The 17,746-nt window shown below is 34.3% G+C and overlaps 2 protein-coding genes across 2 annotated transcripts; both read right to left on the minus strand.

Annotated features, from left to right (window-relative positions):
• Positions 1-1,674: 1,674 nt before the first annotated feature.
• On the minus strand, positions 1,675-3,485 carry LOC129903974 (uncharacterized). Its single transcript, XM_055979507.1, has 2 exons — positions 2,545-3,485; positions 1,675-2,459 (listed from the first exon to the last, which is right to left on the minus strand). The coding sequence occupies exons 1-2, from the start codon at positions 3,407-3,409 to the stop codon at positions 1,675-1,677; spliced, it is 1,650 nt and encodes a 549-aa protein (XP_055835482.1). The 5' UTR covers positions 3,410-3,485.
• Positions 3,486-5,713: 2,228 nt separating this feature from the next.
• LOC129903458 (uncharacterized) lies at positions 5,714-10,386 on the minus strand. Its single transcript, XM_055979017.1, has 9 exons — positions 10,233-10,386; positions 10,052-10,137; positions 9,880-9,927; positions 9,507-9,595; positions 9,134-9,187; positions 7,079-7,146; positions 6,935-6,984; positions 6,758-6,846; positions 5,714-5,925 (listed from the first exon to the last, which is right to left on the minus strand). The coding sequence occupies exons 1-9, from the start codon at positions 10,289-10,291 to the stop codon at positions 5,821-5,823; spliced, it is 648 nt and encodes a 215-aa protein (XP_055834992.1). The 5' UTR covers positions 10,292-10,386; the 3' UTR covers positions 5,714-5,820.
• Between the last annotated feature and the right edge of the window lie 7,360 nt (positions 10,387-17,746).

Raw genomic sequence — 17,746 nt, forward strand, 5'->3', positions numbered from 1 at the left:
TCATGAGAGGAGTTTTCTAATAATGTAATTAATTATTAGTTAAAGAATTTTTATTGGAAGAAAATCTCAGATTGAAGCTTTGAAATAAAGAAAGAGAAAAGATAAGAAAAAGGGGTTAGAGAAATGAATAGCCATTGAAGATTTGAACAAATAGATCTGAAATTTTTCCAACAAGCTATGGTGGAAGAAGAAAAAAATAACTTTCATCCTCCAGATTTGCGCCCAGCGTGTGATCACAGCCGGTACCGCATTTCTCTTTGCTTGGGGAGAGAGCCCCGTGTAAGGGAGAACAGGAAAGCCTACCCCTCGAAATCCATGGTTTTCCGGTAGAACCCTATTTCGCCCAAGTTGTTCGGGAGACATGGTCCAAGCCCGGTGAAAAAATGAAATAAGAAAAGCAAGATTTCGACCAGGGACATATCGAAGGAGCAACTTTCCGGCCAAGTCCCATTAATTGATCATAACGATATCGTGGAAATGCTGCACGGACCCATATATATAGGAACCCAGGCAGAGCATTTCCAGGGCTTTTTAAAACTAAAGCACCAAGGAGGATATTCAAAAAAAGAAAACGGGAATGCCAAATTTGCGATTTTTCTAGTTAGAATGGATTGGGCCTTTAAAGCGTTCGTTGGAGGAAAAGGTTGATGCTAGAGTATTACATAAGCAAAAAAAATAAAAATTTTACTTTGATGGCACGACTAATCAAAATGGGTACGGAGTAGGGGCATTGCTTTCCTCATTCTCTTCTTCTAGCTGAACTTGTTTGGAGAAACATGAAAAAGAAATGATGGTATAGTAATTAACTCTTGCTCGATTATCCTATGTTGCCTATTGAAAACGTGTGATTTTATAGTACTTATACTACACTTGCTGCATCTTTTTGATGCATATCCTAGCATTAGCTAACTAGTTGATTTTCAGTTCGAGGCGATACTTTCTTTGGAAGCTTGTATGAGCTAATTGGCGTTTAGAGCGATATGCTAGGCTCCGTCTATTTTTACTTTCTTGTCTTTATTATATATTCTAGACAAAATAGTGATATTTTTGAAACGATTATATTCAATTAGATGTTCTTGTACTTGTGACATTAGGTCTTGGTGTGGTTCTAGAAATGGACACCGGACTTCAAACCCGAAAAAGATTTGCCGATTGCGGACTGTTTGGGCATGCATTCCTGGCAATATGCAAAGCAAATTGTGAACTCCATTAATGCTAGATATTGCAACAAAAACTAGAACTCGACCAAGCATCGCTAAGAAGACAAAGAAAGAGAGATGATGATACCTAAGAAGAGAATAATATCTTTTAATAGATATTGGAAGATAATGTTCATATGTAATGTTATCAAAGCCATCTTTTTATGTTAAGTGAAAGGATAATAATATCTACAGTTCTATGTCACCCCTAAAATGGGATACACGGTTCAACGCAGAATACATACATTAAAAGTGTAAAAATGTTTAAATTTAAAATATTAATAAAACATCGCTTACAGAACTAAAGAAATCAGAAATTTTCAAAAATATACCACCGAACACAATATATTATGACATCAAAGTGTTTTTATTTTGTTTGGTCCTACTTTCCTTTTTTTTAGGACCATTATTATTATTATGTTAGTTTACAAACTTATTTTTGATAAAATGATACCAAATGATAAAGTAATAATTTCTACCGCTTGCAGACAACTCCACGTCCATGAATCCCACTATTGCAATTCAAACTTGGTAGCTCTAAATTCAATGGAGCCTTAAAAATGTCAGTTTGTTCTTCATTTGCTTGAAACCTAGCTACTGAACAATCAGCGCTAAAGAGTTCTGAAGCAGCAAATTTTTCATCACCTCCCATTATTGGCATCAAAACACCCATCTTAACTCTGCTCACATAGTCCTTCCTATAAGTTTGTCCTAAAACACCATTCACTTCATCACTCAAAGATACAAACTTGAACCCAAGTTCAAGATGAGCAAAGCAGTCATCACTTGTTATGCCATAGTTGTGAACTCGCGATTCATGCTCTGTAATAGGCACAATCTTAGCTGTGATCGTGAGAATATTTTCAACATTGATGACAACCTCGTTAGTGTTGCTGATTCTTGTAATTGAGGTTCTACGAACAGTTTCAGATTTCCAGCTCGCACCTTCACTTTCAGGAAGAAATATTGGTTCGTCGTTGAAGTAAAGAGCTAGGCGGTCAATGGAATCATCCCATATCGATGTTTTTAGTGCAGCAACTGAGATTTTGTGAGTTCCATAAAGGATACCAATGGATTGTACCCAAGTAAAGTCTCTCTTCATATTCTCGTTTCTCCTTCCAATGAAGTGGGCATTTATGTGGAATCCAGAGTCTGAAACTAGGCAAAAATCTTTGTCCTTCTTGCCATGGAAGTAAAAGGTAATTCCATCTCCACCGATAAAACGTGGATCTTGACAAACTGCTCCAGGCTTGTCACATTCTACATCCCAAAAAAAATAAAAATAAGGAGGAAAATAGAGAAATTACTGCAAAATAAATATGGGAAATTAGTACTAAATACTTACTACAAACGGGTTTGCAAGAGACACAATCAACTTGACAACTCTCAGGGCAAGAAGTAGGGCATGCATGTAAGTTAGCATAACAACTATGGTAGTACTTGTTCTTGCACTTGACCATCTTAGGTGTGGGTGGTTTAGGAATGGGTGATGGATAAGCTGGAGGAGGTGGAGAACCAGATGATGGAGGTGGCGGTGTCTTCTGTGGAGGAGGAGAAGAGGGTGGCAATGAAGGTGGTGGAGTTGATTTCTTAGGAGGAGAAGGAGGTGGAGTTGATTCCTTAAGAGGAGATGGAGGAGGAGTTTCTTCCTTGGGAGGAGATGGAGGAGGAGTTTCTTCCTTGGGAGGAGATGATGGTGGAGTTTCTTCCTTGGGAGGGGATGGAGGAGGAGTTTCTCCCTTGGGAGGGGATGGAGGAGGAGTTTCTCCCTTTGGAGGGGAAGGGGATGGAGGTGGAGTTTCTTCCTTCGGAGGAGATGACGGTGGAGTTTCTTCCTTAGGAGGGGATGGAGGTGGAGTTTCTCCCTTGGAAGGGGATGGAGGTGGAGTTTCTTCCTTAGGAGGAGATGACGGTGGAGTTTCTTCCTTAGGAGGAGATGGCGGTGGTAGTTTTGATGAATCTGGAGGGGGTGGTGGCACTGAGCCATCAACACAAATAGGCTTGCAAGAACGACACTCCGTTATGCAGCCATTTGGACAGAATTTGGGACAAACATGAGGAAGATTTTTACATTGCTTAATCTCATCATCTGAGCAATGAGAATGGCTTGGATGATCAGCTATTCCAGGGGGAGTGGCCTCTGCCAATGCTATAAACATTAGCATGACAATCCCCAAACCCACAACAATGTGGGTTGTCGAACTAGCCATTTCAACAACGTGTGATATATTGTATTTTTCAATTGAATACCAATTGCTTGAATGCAGTTGTTCTTATTAATAACCAACCACTCTCTAATTGTTCAACTACTTGGTGTTGAATGAGTGATGAAATTTCCATTGCTACATCCCCCATTTTATACTTGTTGATAAGGAGAAATCTAAGCCTATTATTTTGGGGCTCATAATTGCATTATTTGATTGATAATTGTTACTTTGGAAGTTGCCTTTCACATGCTTCTTTTCCCAATTAGAAGTCAGTTTAAAGAACTCAATATTGTCTATGTTATCTTGATGCTTCTAACATGAAGATATGGTATCACTTGACCATAAATCTAGTTACACACTACACTTTCAAAATTCTAATTTTATATATGTGTACCTTTCCTTGAACATTGGAGATTTCCTTGGAGTTAACTATAAGAAAGAAAAAGTAATGGGGAATAAGAACGTATAAACAAGAAAAGATAGGTGTTTATAATTAAAGAATGAGGTATATTTTATGTGGTTAACTTATTAACATATAAACGTTTTTGAACAAGCGTAGAAGATTTTTCAATATTTATTCCGATGGAATGAGTTTAATTAAAAAATATTTTCTGAAAAGTTCGATCAATCGACTTGTGAGGAAAGGAATTGGTAATGTGGGACGTTGTGGGTTAGCTTCGATACATTTCACTCAAAGCAAACACTATTAAATTATGTTGTGAATAAAGGGATTAACTAATTCACATGTACGAAGGTGCATGCATAAAGATTTTAAACTCCATTCTTCTATGATTTTTTTTTAAGGATAGGATCCATGCATGATTCATTTCTCTACTAGTACTACATATATACAGGACCCGATGCATACGTCTTTTGTTTTAATTTATGTGATACGTATAGAATTTAGAGTCATCTAAATTTTTATATGACTTTTAAATATTTTAAGTTGTTAATTATTGTGATTTATAGTACTTTTTACGTAATTTTCAAATAATACATTACTCACTTTATACAAATTTATGTGGCACAAATAGAATTTCAAGAGTCAACCAAATTTTTTATGTCTTTCAAATATTTCAAGTTGTTAATTATTGTAATTTATAGCATCTTTTATGTCATTTTCAAATAATATATGTAATTACTTCCTCTGTTCCAATTTATGTTGAACTGAAAGAATTTTGAGAGTCAACCAAATTTTTATATGTCTTTTTAATATTTTAAGTTGTCAATTATTGTGATTTATAGTATTTTTTTAACGCTATTTTCAAATATATAAAAGAATAAAAAATAAGATAAACAAATTAAAACAGAGAAAAAGTATATAAATTTCACAAATACCTCCGACTAGAAGCATGCACGTCAACAAAGAGGTTCATGCTTCTATATAGTTGTAATTTTATGTCTTTTCAAAAATAGAAAAATTGATTCAGATAAAGGATGTGTTCGATACGAAGAAAAATACTTTTACAAAAAATAAGTGATTTTTTAAATTTATTTTTTTGTGTTTAGCACGTAAGTAAAAAATAGGCATAATACATATGCCATTTAACTTGGCCTCAACTCATATTTATGTCCTCCAATTTTGGGTGTGCAGAAGTATAAACTTAAACTTATATAAAGTTGAACGAATAGACACACATCCTATGTGGCATCCTACATGACAATTTGAATCCTACGTGGTTCCTACGTGTATTATGCCACATAGGACTAATGTGTCTACTGGTTCACTTTATATAAGTTTAAGTGTCTACTTGTACACGCCCAAAGTTGGAGGGCATAAATGTAAAATAAGGCGATGTTAAAGGACAAATTTATGTGTTATGCCTAAAAAAATATTATTCTAATAGATTATATATAATTTAGATAAATACCATGAGAGATGGGGTGGGTTACGGGTGGGGGATGGGGATGGGAGCTATGGGGACGACGGTGAAGAAAAGGTGTGAGGAACGATAAGGAGGACACCATCAACATAAAATGTCACTTGTGAAATTTATTTTTTTCTACTTTCCTTTAGAAAAGTCATTTTTCTCATTTTATAATAACTTGTTTTTCTTGAAAATTTTCTGAAAATTTGATCCACCAAATATAAGAATTAAAAAATATTTTTCTCCCTACCGAACACACCCAATGGAGGCTTCCACGTAAACATCCTTGTTCTTTACTTTAAGCATTTCTGTTTTGATCATTCATAATTTAGACAAGAGACCTGATCCCTTTACTTGTGATGGACTCACACAAGCCATCAATATCTATAACCAAATGCGAGATAAAATATTCTCGCATTTTATTTCAAAATTATTATCCTTATCCCACCAACCAAACGACCCTTAAATTAAGTTCTCATGGATTTCTTTACATCCTTTATCCATCATCTACATGCAATTGAAAATAAAAAATAAAAAATTGGACTCTCATATGTTCTTTGTCTTGTGATATTTACCCAGCTTTGATTGGCGTTGCTTGAACAAGTGCAGATAAAGTTTGAGCCATAGAAGAGGGTACAACAGAAGCAGAACCTGAAATTAGAAAAGAAAATGAAGAATATTGTTTATGTCCATTACAAAATACTAACATACCCAAAAATTTACAGGTTTCAACATTTTGCATAAAAGTTCAATCCAACTATCTACACATGAATAACGCACCAATATCAGCTAGAAACACTGATCTATTTGCGACATTGATACATATAGTGGCGGAGTCAGAATTTTCACTAACGTGTTTCAAAAATATGGGTACATAGGACGAAGTCAAGTTGCTTTTCTATATTTTAAAGTTGTATACAGAGTAAGTGCCTTACTTATCTTATCCAAGCAAAAAAAGTTTTATACAGAGTGAGCCCCAAAATTCATCTCAAGAAATGGAGAGAGCTGATGCAAAAGTAAAGCTGAAGGAGGTCATAGTTATGGTGGCGAAAGCCAAAGATATGTATAGTTTACTGAATTGTCTTTTAGTCTTATTGTCTTAAATATGTCAGGTTGAAGATTGAAATTAAAAAGTGGTCAAAAAGTAAAAGAAGCATTATTTTTTTTTAAAACGGAGTAAAAAAGAAAGTAAGACAAACAAATTGAAACGAGGGAAGTATTAGATTGGATGATGAACTCCCTTCATTTTGTCTCAATCTTTAAAAGTGAACAAGCCTACAACTCAAAGAACAACAAAGACCACTAAATTAATAACCTGTCAATGGGTTCGTCTATTCGATCTATTTTCTTCTGGAGTAGTTAAGCAGTATATAACATTTAAGTTCAGAACCTTCGGGTTAAGAAAAAAGTTTCTAAAAGCAATTGGTTCGCGTATTAAAGTTCCAGCAGAAATTGCTCTTTGTTTCAGGATATCGAAACGTACCTTAATAAAGTTATAATAACTGAAAGGGAGAGTATCTGCATACAGGTTTCTCCTTTTAATAAACGGAAGTGCCTGGTACATAAGCCATACTGCACAGAAATGAAATCGAAGATTTTCAGATTTACATAAAATACTATGAATGTGATAAAATTTGTTTTAACAAAATTGTTAGCTTACTTTCACCAGGTCCGACTCCAACGGGATACAGTAGAATGAAAGCAGTGTACCTAATGGGCAAATAGATATTCAAAACCAAATAAATTTCCGAGTAATATACTCTCTCCTGAGTAACTAGATTATTTTCTGCAAGAGAATTCGAACCTGAGGTATGTGATCAAGTACGGTGGACTCCCAATGCAACTCATAGCATAGTGTGAGTATCTGATCACCTGCGTTGAGGAACAGAACAGGACTGTATAATTGTTTAAAGCTTATCATCATGCAAGATCAACTGAAGACTCAAAAGGATGAAGTAAAGACCAAAACATGGGAAAGTTGTAGTACCTTGAACACAACGTAACTGGTAAATAACAGGGCCTCGGATTAGGTTTGTAAAGCTTAGAATCACATTCTGAGCTCGAAAATTTGAGATTTCAAGTAACCTAAATTACGTTCACGTTTTTGTCAATGTTTCACAGTTCAGTATAAGCTACTTTAGGATAGCTTTTGCCTAAAGGTGAGCTTTGGTATTTCAACCTAAACAACCTCTCTATCTCTACGAGCTAGGGCTAAAATCTGCGTATACTCTATCCTCTCTAGACCGCACTTGTGGGATTACACTGGGTATATTGTTGTTGTTGGTTACTTCTGAGGCAAAAACAGATTTCCCTGATTAAATAGAAACACAGTAGACGGGTTTGTTGGATTAAGGAGATAAGCATGTGAAGACAACATAAGATAATTAGTAGTACAGAGGAGATCAGAACCTTCCTGCCATGATACAAATGGTAGAAATGATTCTGAGCATTGCCTAGAAGGAAATTCATTTGTGGTCTAGCAAAACCTATGACGCAAATTCCACATGTGGTATATGCAGCTGAGAAAGTAAGCACATGCAGAACATTTCGATAATTTAATTGCCTTCAGTAACCGAACAGATGTTTTTGAATTATAAAATAGCCTCTCAGATTAGAAAGTACAAAATCAGACAGAAAACTGAACTAAGAAAATACCTCTCCACATTATAGCAAACTATCAATCTATCTTTCTTGGCCTATGGGATAAGATCAAGTGTAGTTTCTGTTCTTATACGTATAGGAAAACTATTGTTACCGAGCAAGTGAATGAGTAAATATTTATCCATCTAATACAGCTAGAGGCATACATGTCCTAGTCATACATTATTATTTGTTCTATAGAAGTTCAAGTATATGTGAAATATCTGATCGTTAAGGAAAGACCAGACGTCAGAAATCTGACACTAAAGTGGGATTAATAACGCAGAAAATTTTGATGACTTACTCTTCCAAGCTGCACGAGCATAATCATAAACTAGGTATTCTAGGTAACAACTCTTTTATCTACGAAAAGAAATTTACAGACAGAATTTTGTGAAGTACATGATGGATAAGAACTGGTAAAATATTCCGATACAAAAGAAGGAAAATATAAATGATAAATATCCACCTTCATCTCTTCCTATAATTAACTATCTTTCGAGGCTAGAGAAAATTATATGTCACATCTCTTTTACTTCTAAGCTTATATATGTAAAACTCCTAATAAATCTAGCTCTACACACTTGGAGATGTCCATTTCTTGTCTTTTTCCTTCTCCATCATTTCTTATCACTACTACAAGGTTAGACTGACATCATATGTGCCTTGTTAGCAAGTACGATTCACACCAACAGTTAGTTCCACAAGGGAACAAAAGACGGAAGGTACCTTCATGATTTTGCTGATCCTTTTTCTTCCTTTGTTTTCTACTCAAACTATAGTACCAATTTTCTTGGGTAAGGATTAGTATGCACATTAAGAGTTGTTTCATATTGCAAAAATGTAGCCTGAAATCTTTGGCCCACTCCATGTATATCTCCCAACTATAAATAAACATGGTCCCGTCATACTTATATCAATCATAAATACACTCCTTATAGTCCCTTCCATGTGCTCACTTCCATCAAAAATCTATCCAGGGCAAGCTTCTGAAATGCCGTATACCGCAGCACAATTAATTTCTTCCATTTCCAGCCATTGCTTTCAATAGGAGTATTAAGTTTAAAGTTATTGCAAGTAGGGTGGGTTGCACTAGTCCTTCCTCATAGTTTAAAGTTCTAAACATACGAATCGACTAAATTAAGAAGAGGGAGAATGCAGGGAAAAAAAATGAGAGTAACATGTAAGAAAAGCAAAGAGAGGAGGAAAATTAACTCGCCTCACTTAAGCTCCAAGCGGAATATGTTATGAACACTGAAGGCGATTCCTGGACCTACAAGAAGTAAAACAGACCACAAATACTAGCAATAAAAGAAAAGGCTTTAATGCATTATTAAGCTTCCATAAATCTTGTTATTGCCACCGATAATTAGCTCCATGACGATACTATGTCAAAAGTGCATATTAGATATGTTGATCGGACTCTTCAAAAATGTCACTATGTACGTGTCGGATCCTCCAAAAGTAGTGCATTTTTAGAGTATCTAACACAGGTATCACAACATTTTTAGAGAGTCAGAGCATCATTGCATATCATAGTCGAGTAGCTAATGCATAAAAGTAAGTGTGATTTGATTAGAAAGATATAAAACCTCAACAATTTGACGAACAATTGCTAGCAAAAAATGAGTTCTTCCACTCCATTGCATCAGAGGAAGCACTACTCCACTAGGAACAATCCCTAATAACCCAAAAAAATAAAAATAAAAATAAAAAATAAAACAGGAATCAGAATATGAGCTACCTAAAGGGCGGAGCCTGTGTGTTAGTTATAAGTTCGGTCAAACTCAATAACTTTAGTTATAACTTTGAACTTTGAATTTATACATTGAATATGCACAAATTATTAATTTTGAGCCCACTAACTTTAAAAGAATAGAATTTCGAACCCATAAACTTCAAATTCAAATTCTGGTTACGTACCTTTGCAATGTTGTCAAATGTAACCAATTAAAAATACTTTACCTATAGCTCCATGTATAACTTCCAAGAATGCACAACATTGCAGCAAACCTTTACCATAAAGATCTCAAACTTACTCAAACATGGTAAACATAAAAAAGGAGAGATTTTCTTTTTCTTTTTCTTAATGGAATTGGGATTAATTATGGAAATAAATATATAAATTGGAACTCACAAATTAATTCACCAGCAGAAGCAGAAGCCTCATTGACTGACTTGGTCAAAATAAAGTTGCTCAAAATTCTGAAAAGGGCTATTGTCCTACATTTGCATGTCACCCATCACATATAAAATTGGAATATTCTGAATATAATTTAAAAAAAATTGTGTATGTGTGTGAAAGAAGAGAAATTTACCATCCAAGAAACTGAAGAAAATTGTAAGAGAAGAGATAAAGAGTCTGCAATTTAGCCATTAGAGATAATTTGGCATGTACTAAATTTGGTCCTCAATTTTAGCTTCAATATCAACCAATAGTACAAGAAGAGGGACCACAAAAATCAAAATGGAAAAGCCACTCTTGAAAGAAAAAAGAAAAGGGAATTGTGAAACAGGTACAAATGCCCCTACTTTTGAGGCTTTTTAATTTTTCCACTCAAATTTGATGGGATTATTATCAACCAAGTAAAATGGTTGTCCACTTAAAATGGTGGATAGTTCATTTACTTTTTAAGTGGGTAAAATGCCCATTAATATTTTTCTCCACTTGTAAATATGGCTATAAATATAGCCTTAAATTTCAATGTAAAAATACACAAAATATATAAAAAAAGAGAATTACTATTACTCTCTCTATATTACTACTCTCTCTATTAATACTTTCTATATTATTCTCTTGTTCTTCTTCCTTTATAAAATTGTCAAGTAAGTTAATTTATAACACGTTATCAGCACGAAGCTCTAATTTTTCAGAAAATTAACTTCTATATCAGGTATATCTACTAAAGAAATTTAATTTTTAAGTTATCTTTGTTACTTTCAAATTAATTTTCATCATGTCAAACTTGTCAAAATTGGAATTTGTGGCACTTGATATTTCTGGTAAAAATTATTTGTCATGGGTACTTGATGCTGAAATTCACCTTACCGCTAAGGGTCTTGGTGATGCTATAATTGAAGGAAATACAGCATCAAGTCAGGATAAAGCAAAGGCTATGATTTTCCTTCGTCATCATCTAGATGAAAGCCTAAAAATGGAATACTTGACAGTGAAAGATCCACTTGAATTGTGGAAAGACTTAAAAGGGAGGTATGACCACCTCAGGGCAACGGTATTGCCAAGGGCTCGTTATGAGTGGATGCGCTTACGATTTCAAGATTTTAAAACCGTAATTGAGTATAATTCTGCTGTATTTAGAATAACTTCCCAATTAAAATTATGTGGGGAAAATATAAATGATGAGGACATGTTAGAAAAGACACTAACTACTTTTCATGCCTCTAATATACTATTACAGCAGCAATACCGTGAAAAGGGTTTTAAAAAATACTCTGAATTGATATCATGCCTTCTGGTGGCTGAACAACATAATGCCCTTTTGATGAAAAATCATGAAGCCCGTCCCACTGGAACTGCTCCGTTACCGGAGGCAAATATGGTAAAAGCACATGGCCAGTCTGAAAGAAGACATAATAAATATCAAGGTCACAATAATGTGCGTGGGCGTGGCAATGGCAGAGGACGATATAATAATCGTCGTGGTGGTGGTCAACATAAAAGGGAGAACAATATCAGTTCTCAAAATGGCCCTTCAAAAAGTAACTGTCATCGTTGTGGCATGAAAGGCCACTGGAAAAATGAATGTCGGACGCCTGAGCATTTTGTAAGACTTTATCAAAATTCTTTTAAAAGAAAGGCAAATAGAGGTGGTGCCTCTTCTTCTAATGCTCGGATAGAGTCACACTTGGCGTTCGAAAATAATGTTGAGGCAAGGCCTTTGAATAATGATAATATTGAAACAAATCTGGCCTTAAGGGATGATGATTTTAATGACCTCAATGATATTACTCATTTGGAGGTTGAAGATTTTTTTAAGGATCTTAATTGATGTTTAATTTCATGTTTTTCAATATGTTATCATGTACTTCAAATTATTGTGTTTTTACGTTTATGTATTTGAAAAAATAAAAATAAAATAATCAAGGTCACATTTTTATGATAATTGTATATTGTTTATTACATTGTGCTATTTTACAATGTTGTAATTAATTACTATTAGTGTTCTATTATTTAATCTTAATATCATATTGTTACTAAAAATAATATTCGCCTTATTTAACGTCATTATACTAACTGTTTATTCTTGTTAATGTTTTAGACATTAATAATATGTAATGATTGTATTATTTTTGTCAATAAACAAATTATCTATACATGATGAATAATATTATATTAATGTTTTATAATATTTTATATTTATTTTTAATACTTGTGTATAATATTTATTTAAGGTTAATAAGTATATAATTCCATAAACTAAATTATTGTAACATTCATCATAATTGAATCATATAATTTTTTAAATTCTAAAATACCATAATTTAACTTTTAAAAAAAGGACTTATGTTTTTCTAGCAAAATTGTTACTTATTTTATTTCTTACAATGCATTTTTATTTTATGAAGATAAATAAATTTATCAGTCTTCAATTGGATTCAAGATGAATAATGGAGATATGTGCATTTTGGATAGTGCCACAACTCATACGATATTAAAAGAAAAGAAATATTTTTGTCATTTGATTATGAAAAAGGCCTATGTCAATACAATATCTGGTAGTGTAAAATTAATTGAAGGCTCTGGAAAAGCAGCCTTATTACTACCTGGAGGAACGATATTGGTAATTGATAATGCATTATATTGTAGTAAGTCTCAAAGAAACTTGTTAAGTTTCAAGGTTATTCGCCAAAATGTCTATCATATTGAGACTGCAAATGAAGGAAAGGTTGAATACCTTTATATTACTACAATAAATATGGAGAAGAAAATTGTGCACGAAAAATTACCTGCACTTTCTTCTGGGTTGTACCATACAAATATTGGTACTGTTGAATCACATGCCATTGTAAACAAAAGGTTTACTGATTCTAATGATTTTATCATTTGGCATGACCGGTTGGGCCATCCCGATTATAATATGATATGCAGAATTATTGAGAATTCACATGGACACACTTTGAAGAATCAGAAAATTCTTCAATCTAAAGAATTCTCTTGTGTTGCTTGTTCCCAAGGAAAACTGATTATCAAACCATCAGCAACTAAGGTTGGAATTGAATCCCCTGCGTTTCTGGAACGTATACAGGGTGATATATGTGGGCCAATTCACCCTTCATGTGGACCATTTAAATATTATATGGTCTTGATAGATGCATCTACAAGATGGTCACATGTGTGCTTATTATCAACTCGCAACATGGCTTTTGCGAGATTATTAGCTCAAATTATAAGGTTAAGAGCACAATTTCCAGATTATGCAATAAAGACAATTCGTCTTGATAATGCTGGTGAATTCACATCTCAATCATTTAATGATTATTGTATGTCGATTGAAATAAAAGTTGAGCATCCGATCGCTTATGTACATACTCAAAATGGTCTAGCAGAATCATTGATTAAACGCCTCCAATGGATAGCTAGACCATTGCTAATGAGGACAAAACTTCCTATTTCAGTATGGGGGCATGCTATTTTGCATGCAGCAGCACTTATGCGCGTAAGGCCAACAAATTATCATGAATTCTCCCCATTACAGTTGGCATTTGGAAGGGAGCCAAATATATCCCATCTTAGAATATTTGGGTGTGCGGTATCTGTCCCAATTGCTCCATCGCACCGCACAAAGATGGGTCCCCAAAGAAGGTTGGGAATATATGTTGGGTATGAATCTCCTTCTATTATAAAATATCTGGAACCTATGACTGGAGATTTATTTACGGCAAGATTCGCTGATTGTCATTTTGATGAATCAGTATACCCAACATTAGGGGGAGAACATAAGCAGTTGAAAAATGAGATAGATTGAAATTCATTGTCACTATCTCATTTAGATCCTCGAACAAATCAATGTGAGCAAGAAGTTCAAAAGATGATTTATTTGCAGAATATTGCAAATCAACTGCCGGATGCATTTACTAACCTTCCACGGGTTACTAAATCCCATATCCCAGCTGCTAATGCTCAAGTTCGAGTTGATGTCCCGGTAGGATAACTTATTCAGGCAAATGAGTTTAGACCACGCTAAAAACGTGGAAGACCATTTGGTTCCAAATATAAAAATCCTCGAAAAAGAAAAGGAATAAATGATCAAGATGATCATAATTTGGAGGCGAGTGCTCAAGAAGAGCCCAGAGACACAACAAATGGTGATACCATCGGGGAGGTCCAAGTACCTGAAAATAATGAGAATGAAGAAATCTCAATAAGTTATGTCTCGACAGGAAAACGGTGGAACCGAAATGATATTGTGGTCGATAATATTTTTGCTTATAATGTTGCCATTGAAATAATGCAACAAGATAAGGATCTTGAACCAAAATCTGTCGATGAATGCAGACAGAGAAATGATTGGCCAAGATGGAAGGATGCAATTCAAGCAGAGTTAACTTCACTTGAAAAACGTGAAGTTTTCGGATCAATAGTTCGAACACCTGAAGGTGTCAAGCCAGTAGGGCACAAATGATTTTTTGTGCGTAAACGAAATGAAAAGGGTGAAGTCGTAAGATATAAAGCACGACTTGTAGCCCAAGGTTTTTCGCAAAGACCTGGCATTGACTATATGAAAACATATTCTCCTGTGATGGATGCAATTACTTTCAGGTATCTAATGAATTTGGCAGTTCATGAAAAGCTTGAAATGCACTTAATGGACGTGGTCACTGCCTATTTATATGGCTCATTGGACCAGGACATTTTTATGAAAATTCCCGAAGAATTCAAAGTGCCTGAAGCATACAAGGATTCTCGAGAAAATTGTTCAATAAAGCTTCAGAAATCCTTGTACGGGTTGAAACAATCAGGGCGAATGTGGTACAATCGTCTTAGTGAATATTTGCTAAAAGAAGGATATAAAAATGATCCAATTTGCCCTTGTGTCTTTATGAGAAGGTCTGAATCTGAATTTGTCATAATAGCAGTATATGTTGATGATTTGAATATTATTGGAACTCCGGAAGAACTTTCAAAGGCAGTAAAATGCCTGAAAAAGGAGTTTGAAATGAAAGACCTTGGAAAGACAAAATTTTGTCTTGGTCTACAAATTGAACATTTTACAAATGGGATATTTGTCCATCAGTCAACATATACTGAAAATATTTTAAAGAGATTTTATATGGATAAAGCACACCCATTGAGTACTCCAATGGTTGTGAGATCTCTTGATATTAATACAGATCCATTTCGGCCTTATGAAAATGATGAAGAACTTATTGGTGCTGAAATACCATACCTTAGTGCAATTGGTGCATTAATGTATCTTGCCAACAATTCTAGATCAGATATAGCTTTCTCAGTAAACTTGTTAGAGAGATTTAGTTCTTCACCAACACGCAGACACTGAAATGGAATTAAGCATATATTCAGATACCTTCGAGGTACCATTGATATGGGATTGTTTTACTCAAATGATTCCACATCACAATTAATCGGTTATGCAGATGCGGGATATTTATCTGATCCCCATAAAGGTCGATCGCAAACAGGCTATTTATTTACATGTGGTGGTACAGCTATATCATGGCGTTCAACAAAGCAAACTATGGTTGCCATTTCCTCAAATCATGCAGAGATAATAGCCATTCATGAAGCAAGTCGAGAATGTGTTTGGTTAAGATCAATAACTGAACACATTCAAGAAACATGTGGTCTTTCTTTGACAAAAAACGCTCCAACAATATTGTATGAAGACAATGCTGCATGTATAGCTCAACTGAAGGGAGGATACATCAAAGGAGATAGAACAAAACATATTTCACCAAAATTCTTTTTCACTCATGATCTTCAAAAGAAGGGTGAAATAGATGTCCAACAAATTCGTTCAAGTGACAATTTGGCGGATATGTTCACCAAAGCATTGCCAACTTCAACCTTTGAGAAAATGAGATACAAAATTGGAATGCGTCGTCTTCGAGATATTAAGTGATATTTTCATCAGGGGGAGCAAAATACGCGCTGTACTCTTTTTCCCTTAGTCAAGGTTTTGTCCCACTGGGTTTTCCTGATAAGGTTTTTAATGAGACAGCACTCAAGGCGTATTATCAGATATGTGTACTCTTTTTCCTTCATTAGGCTTTTTCCCACTGGGTTTTTCCTAATAAGGTTTTAACGAGGCACATTTCTCGTGGACATCCAAGGGGGAGTATTATCAACCAAGTAAAATGGTTGTCCACTTAAAATGGTGGATAGTCCATTTACTTTTTAAGTGGGTAAAATGCCCACTAATATTTTCCTCCACTTGTAAATATGGCTATAAATATAGCCTTAAACTTCAATGTAAAAATACACAAAACATATAAAAGAAGAGAATTACTATTACTCTCTCTATATTACTACTCTCTCTATTAATACTTTCTATATTATTCTCTTGTTCTTCTTCCTTTATAAAATTGTCAAGTAAGTTAATTTATAACAGGGATTTAATTTTTGTACTTCTAACAAATAAAATGTAAAAAATAAGTGGCTGGATATATTCTGACATTGAAATAATAAATATTTTTTTGCTCACCATTAGTTTATACTTTCATATTATAATATAACACAAGTAATGTCTTTAAAAAAGACATAATAAATTGTCTTGCTTATTTCCTATATTTCTTATGCCGATAGAGGAAAAAGTTCAATTCAGAATCCATAAGTTATGCAGTAAAATAATAACTTAGTTCCCACAGAATTTATGTCTATAGAGGCAAAACTTTAATTTCAAAATCCATAAGTTATGTTGGTTAAAGACATACTTAATTCCTACAAAATTTATATCGAGTAAGACAAGAGTTTTCTAAAACTATGCCTAACAGAATTAGGTCAAAGAATACTACACACGTACAACTTATGCCACACAACTTAATTTACTGAACTTATGTCGAGCGAGGCAAAAATTCTCCAAACTTATACCTAACGAAATTAGGTCATAGATAAGAATATTTTGGTTCACAAATTTTTATTAAATGAGCACCAAAGATAAATTAACAATCATCATATTTGAGGACAAAAATTAAAGGTCACCCTAAAATAGAAGGCAATTCGTGCAAATACTTTTTGGGAAACATGCATTAGGATTAGAAGTGTCAAACTAAGCCCAAAACCAAACGACCCACCCAGATTTTAATGGGTTAAAATCAAGATAATTTAAAATTGAAAAAATTTCAACACATTCAAGAATTACCCATTATGAAACAATTGTCAGTTTAGGCAGTTGAATTCTTAATTTTTCAATCCGCTTTCTATTTTTGTTAAATCACATATTTTGCCCAAATATTTTTCATCCATATCCAGTAGGATCGAATCTTGGGTTTCAAATTGGATCGGGGCTTGTATCCCAAGAAGGTCAGGATTGGATCTCAGATTAGGGTCAAGGCTGAAATTTTGAATTTCCGGATCTCGGATGTTGGTTAATTTGGATTTTGGGTCGAGTCTCGGGTCACTAGTCCTGAGTCAGGGTCAGGCTCGGATACTGATTCAGGATTGAGTCTCAAATTTTAGATCAAATTTTGATTTTGGATCTTGGGTGAGGGTTGTGTCTCAGGTCCAAAGTTGGATCTTGGGTTGGATTTATGTCATGAATTTTTGGGTTTTGGATCGTGGTCAGCTCATGGGCTTGCATAAAATCAATCGCCCTTATTTAAATAAATCACATAATTATGAGATCATATTGAG

This window comes from Solanum dulcamara, chromosome 9 (assembly GCF_947179165.1).
Source record: "Solanum dulcamara chromosome 9, daSolDulc1.2, whole genome shotgun sequence".
Taxonomy (NCBI): Eukaryota; Viridiplantae; Streptophyta; class Magnoliopsida; order Solanales; family Solanaceae; genus Solanum; species Solanum dulcamara.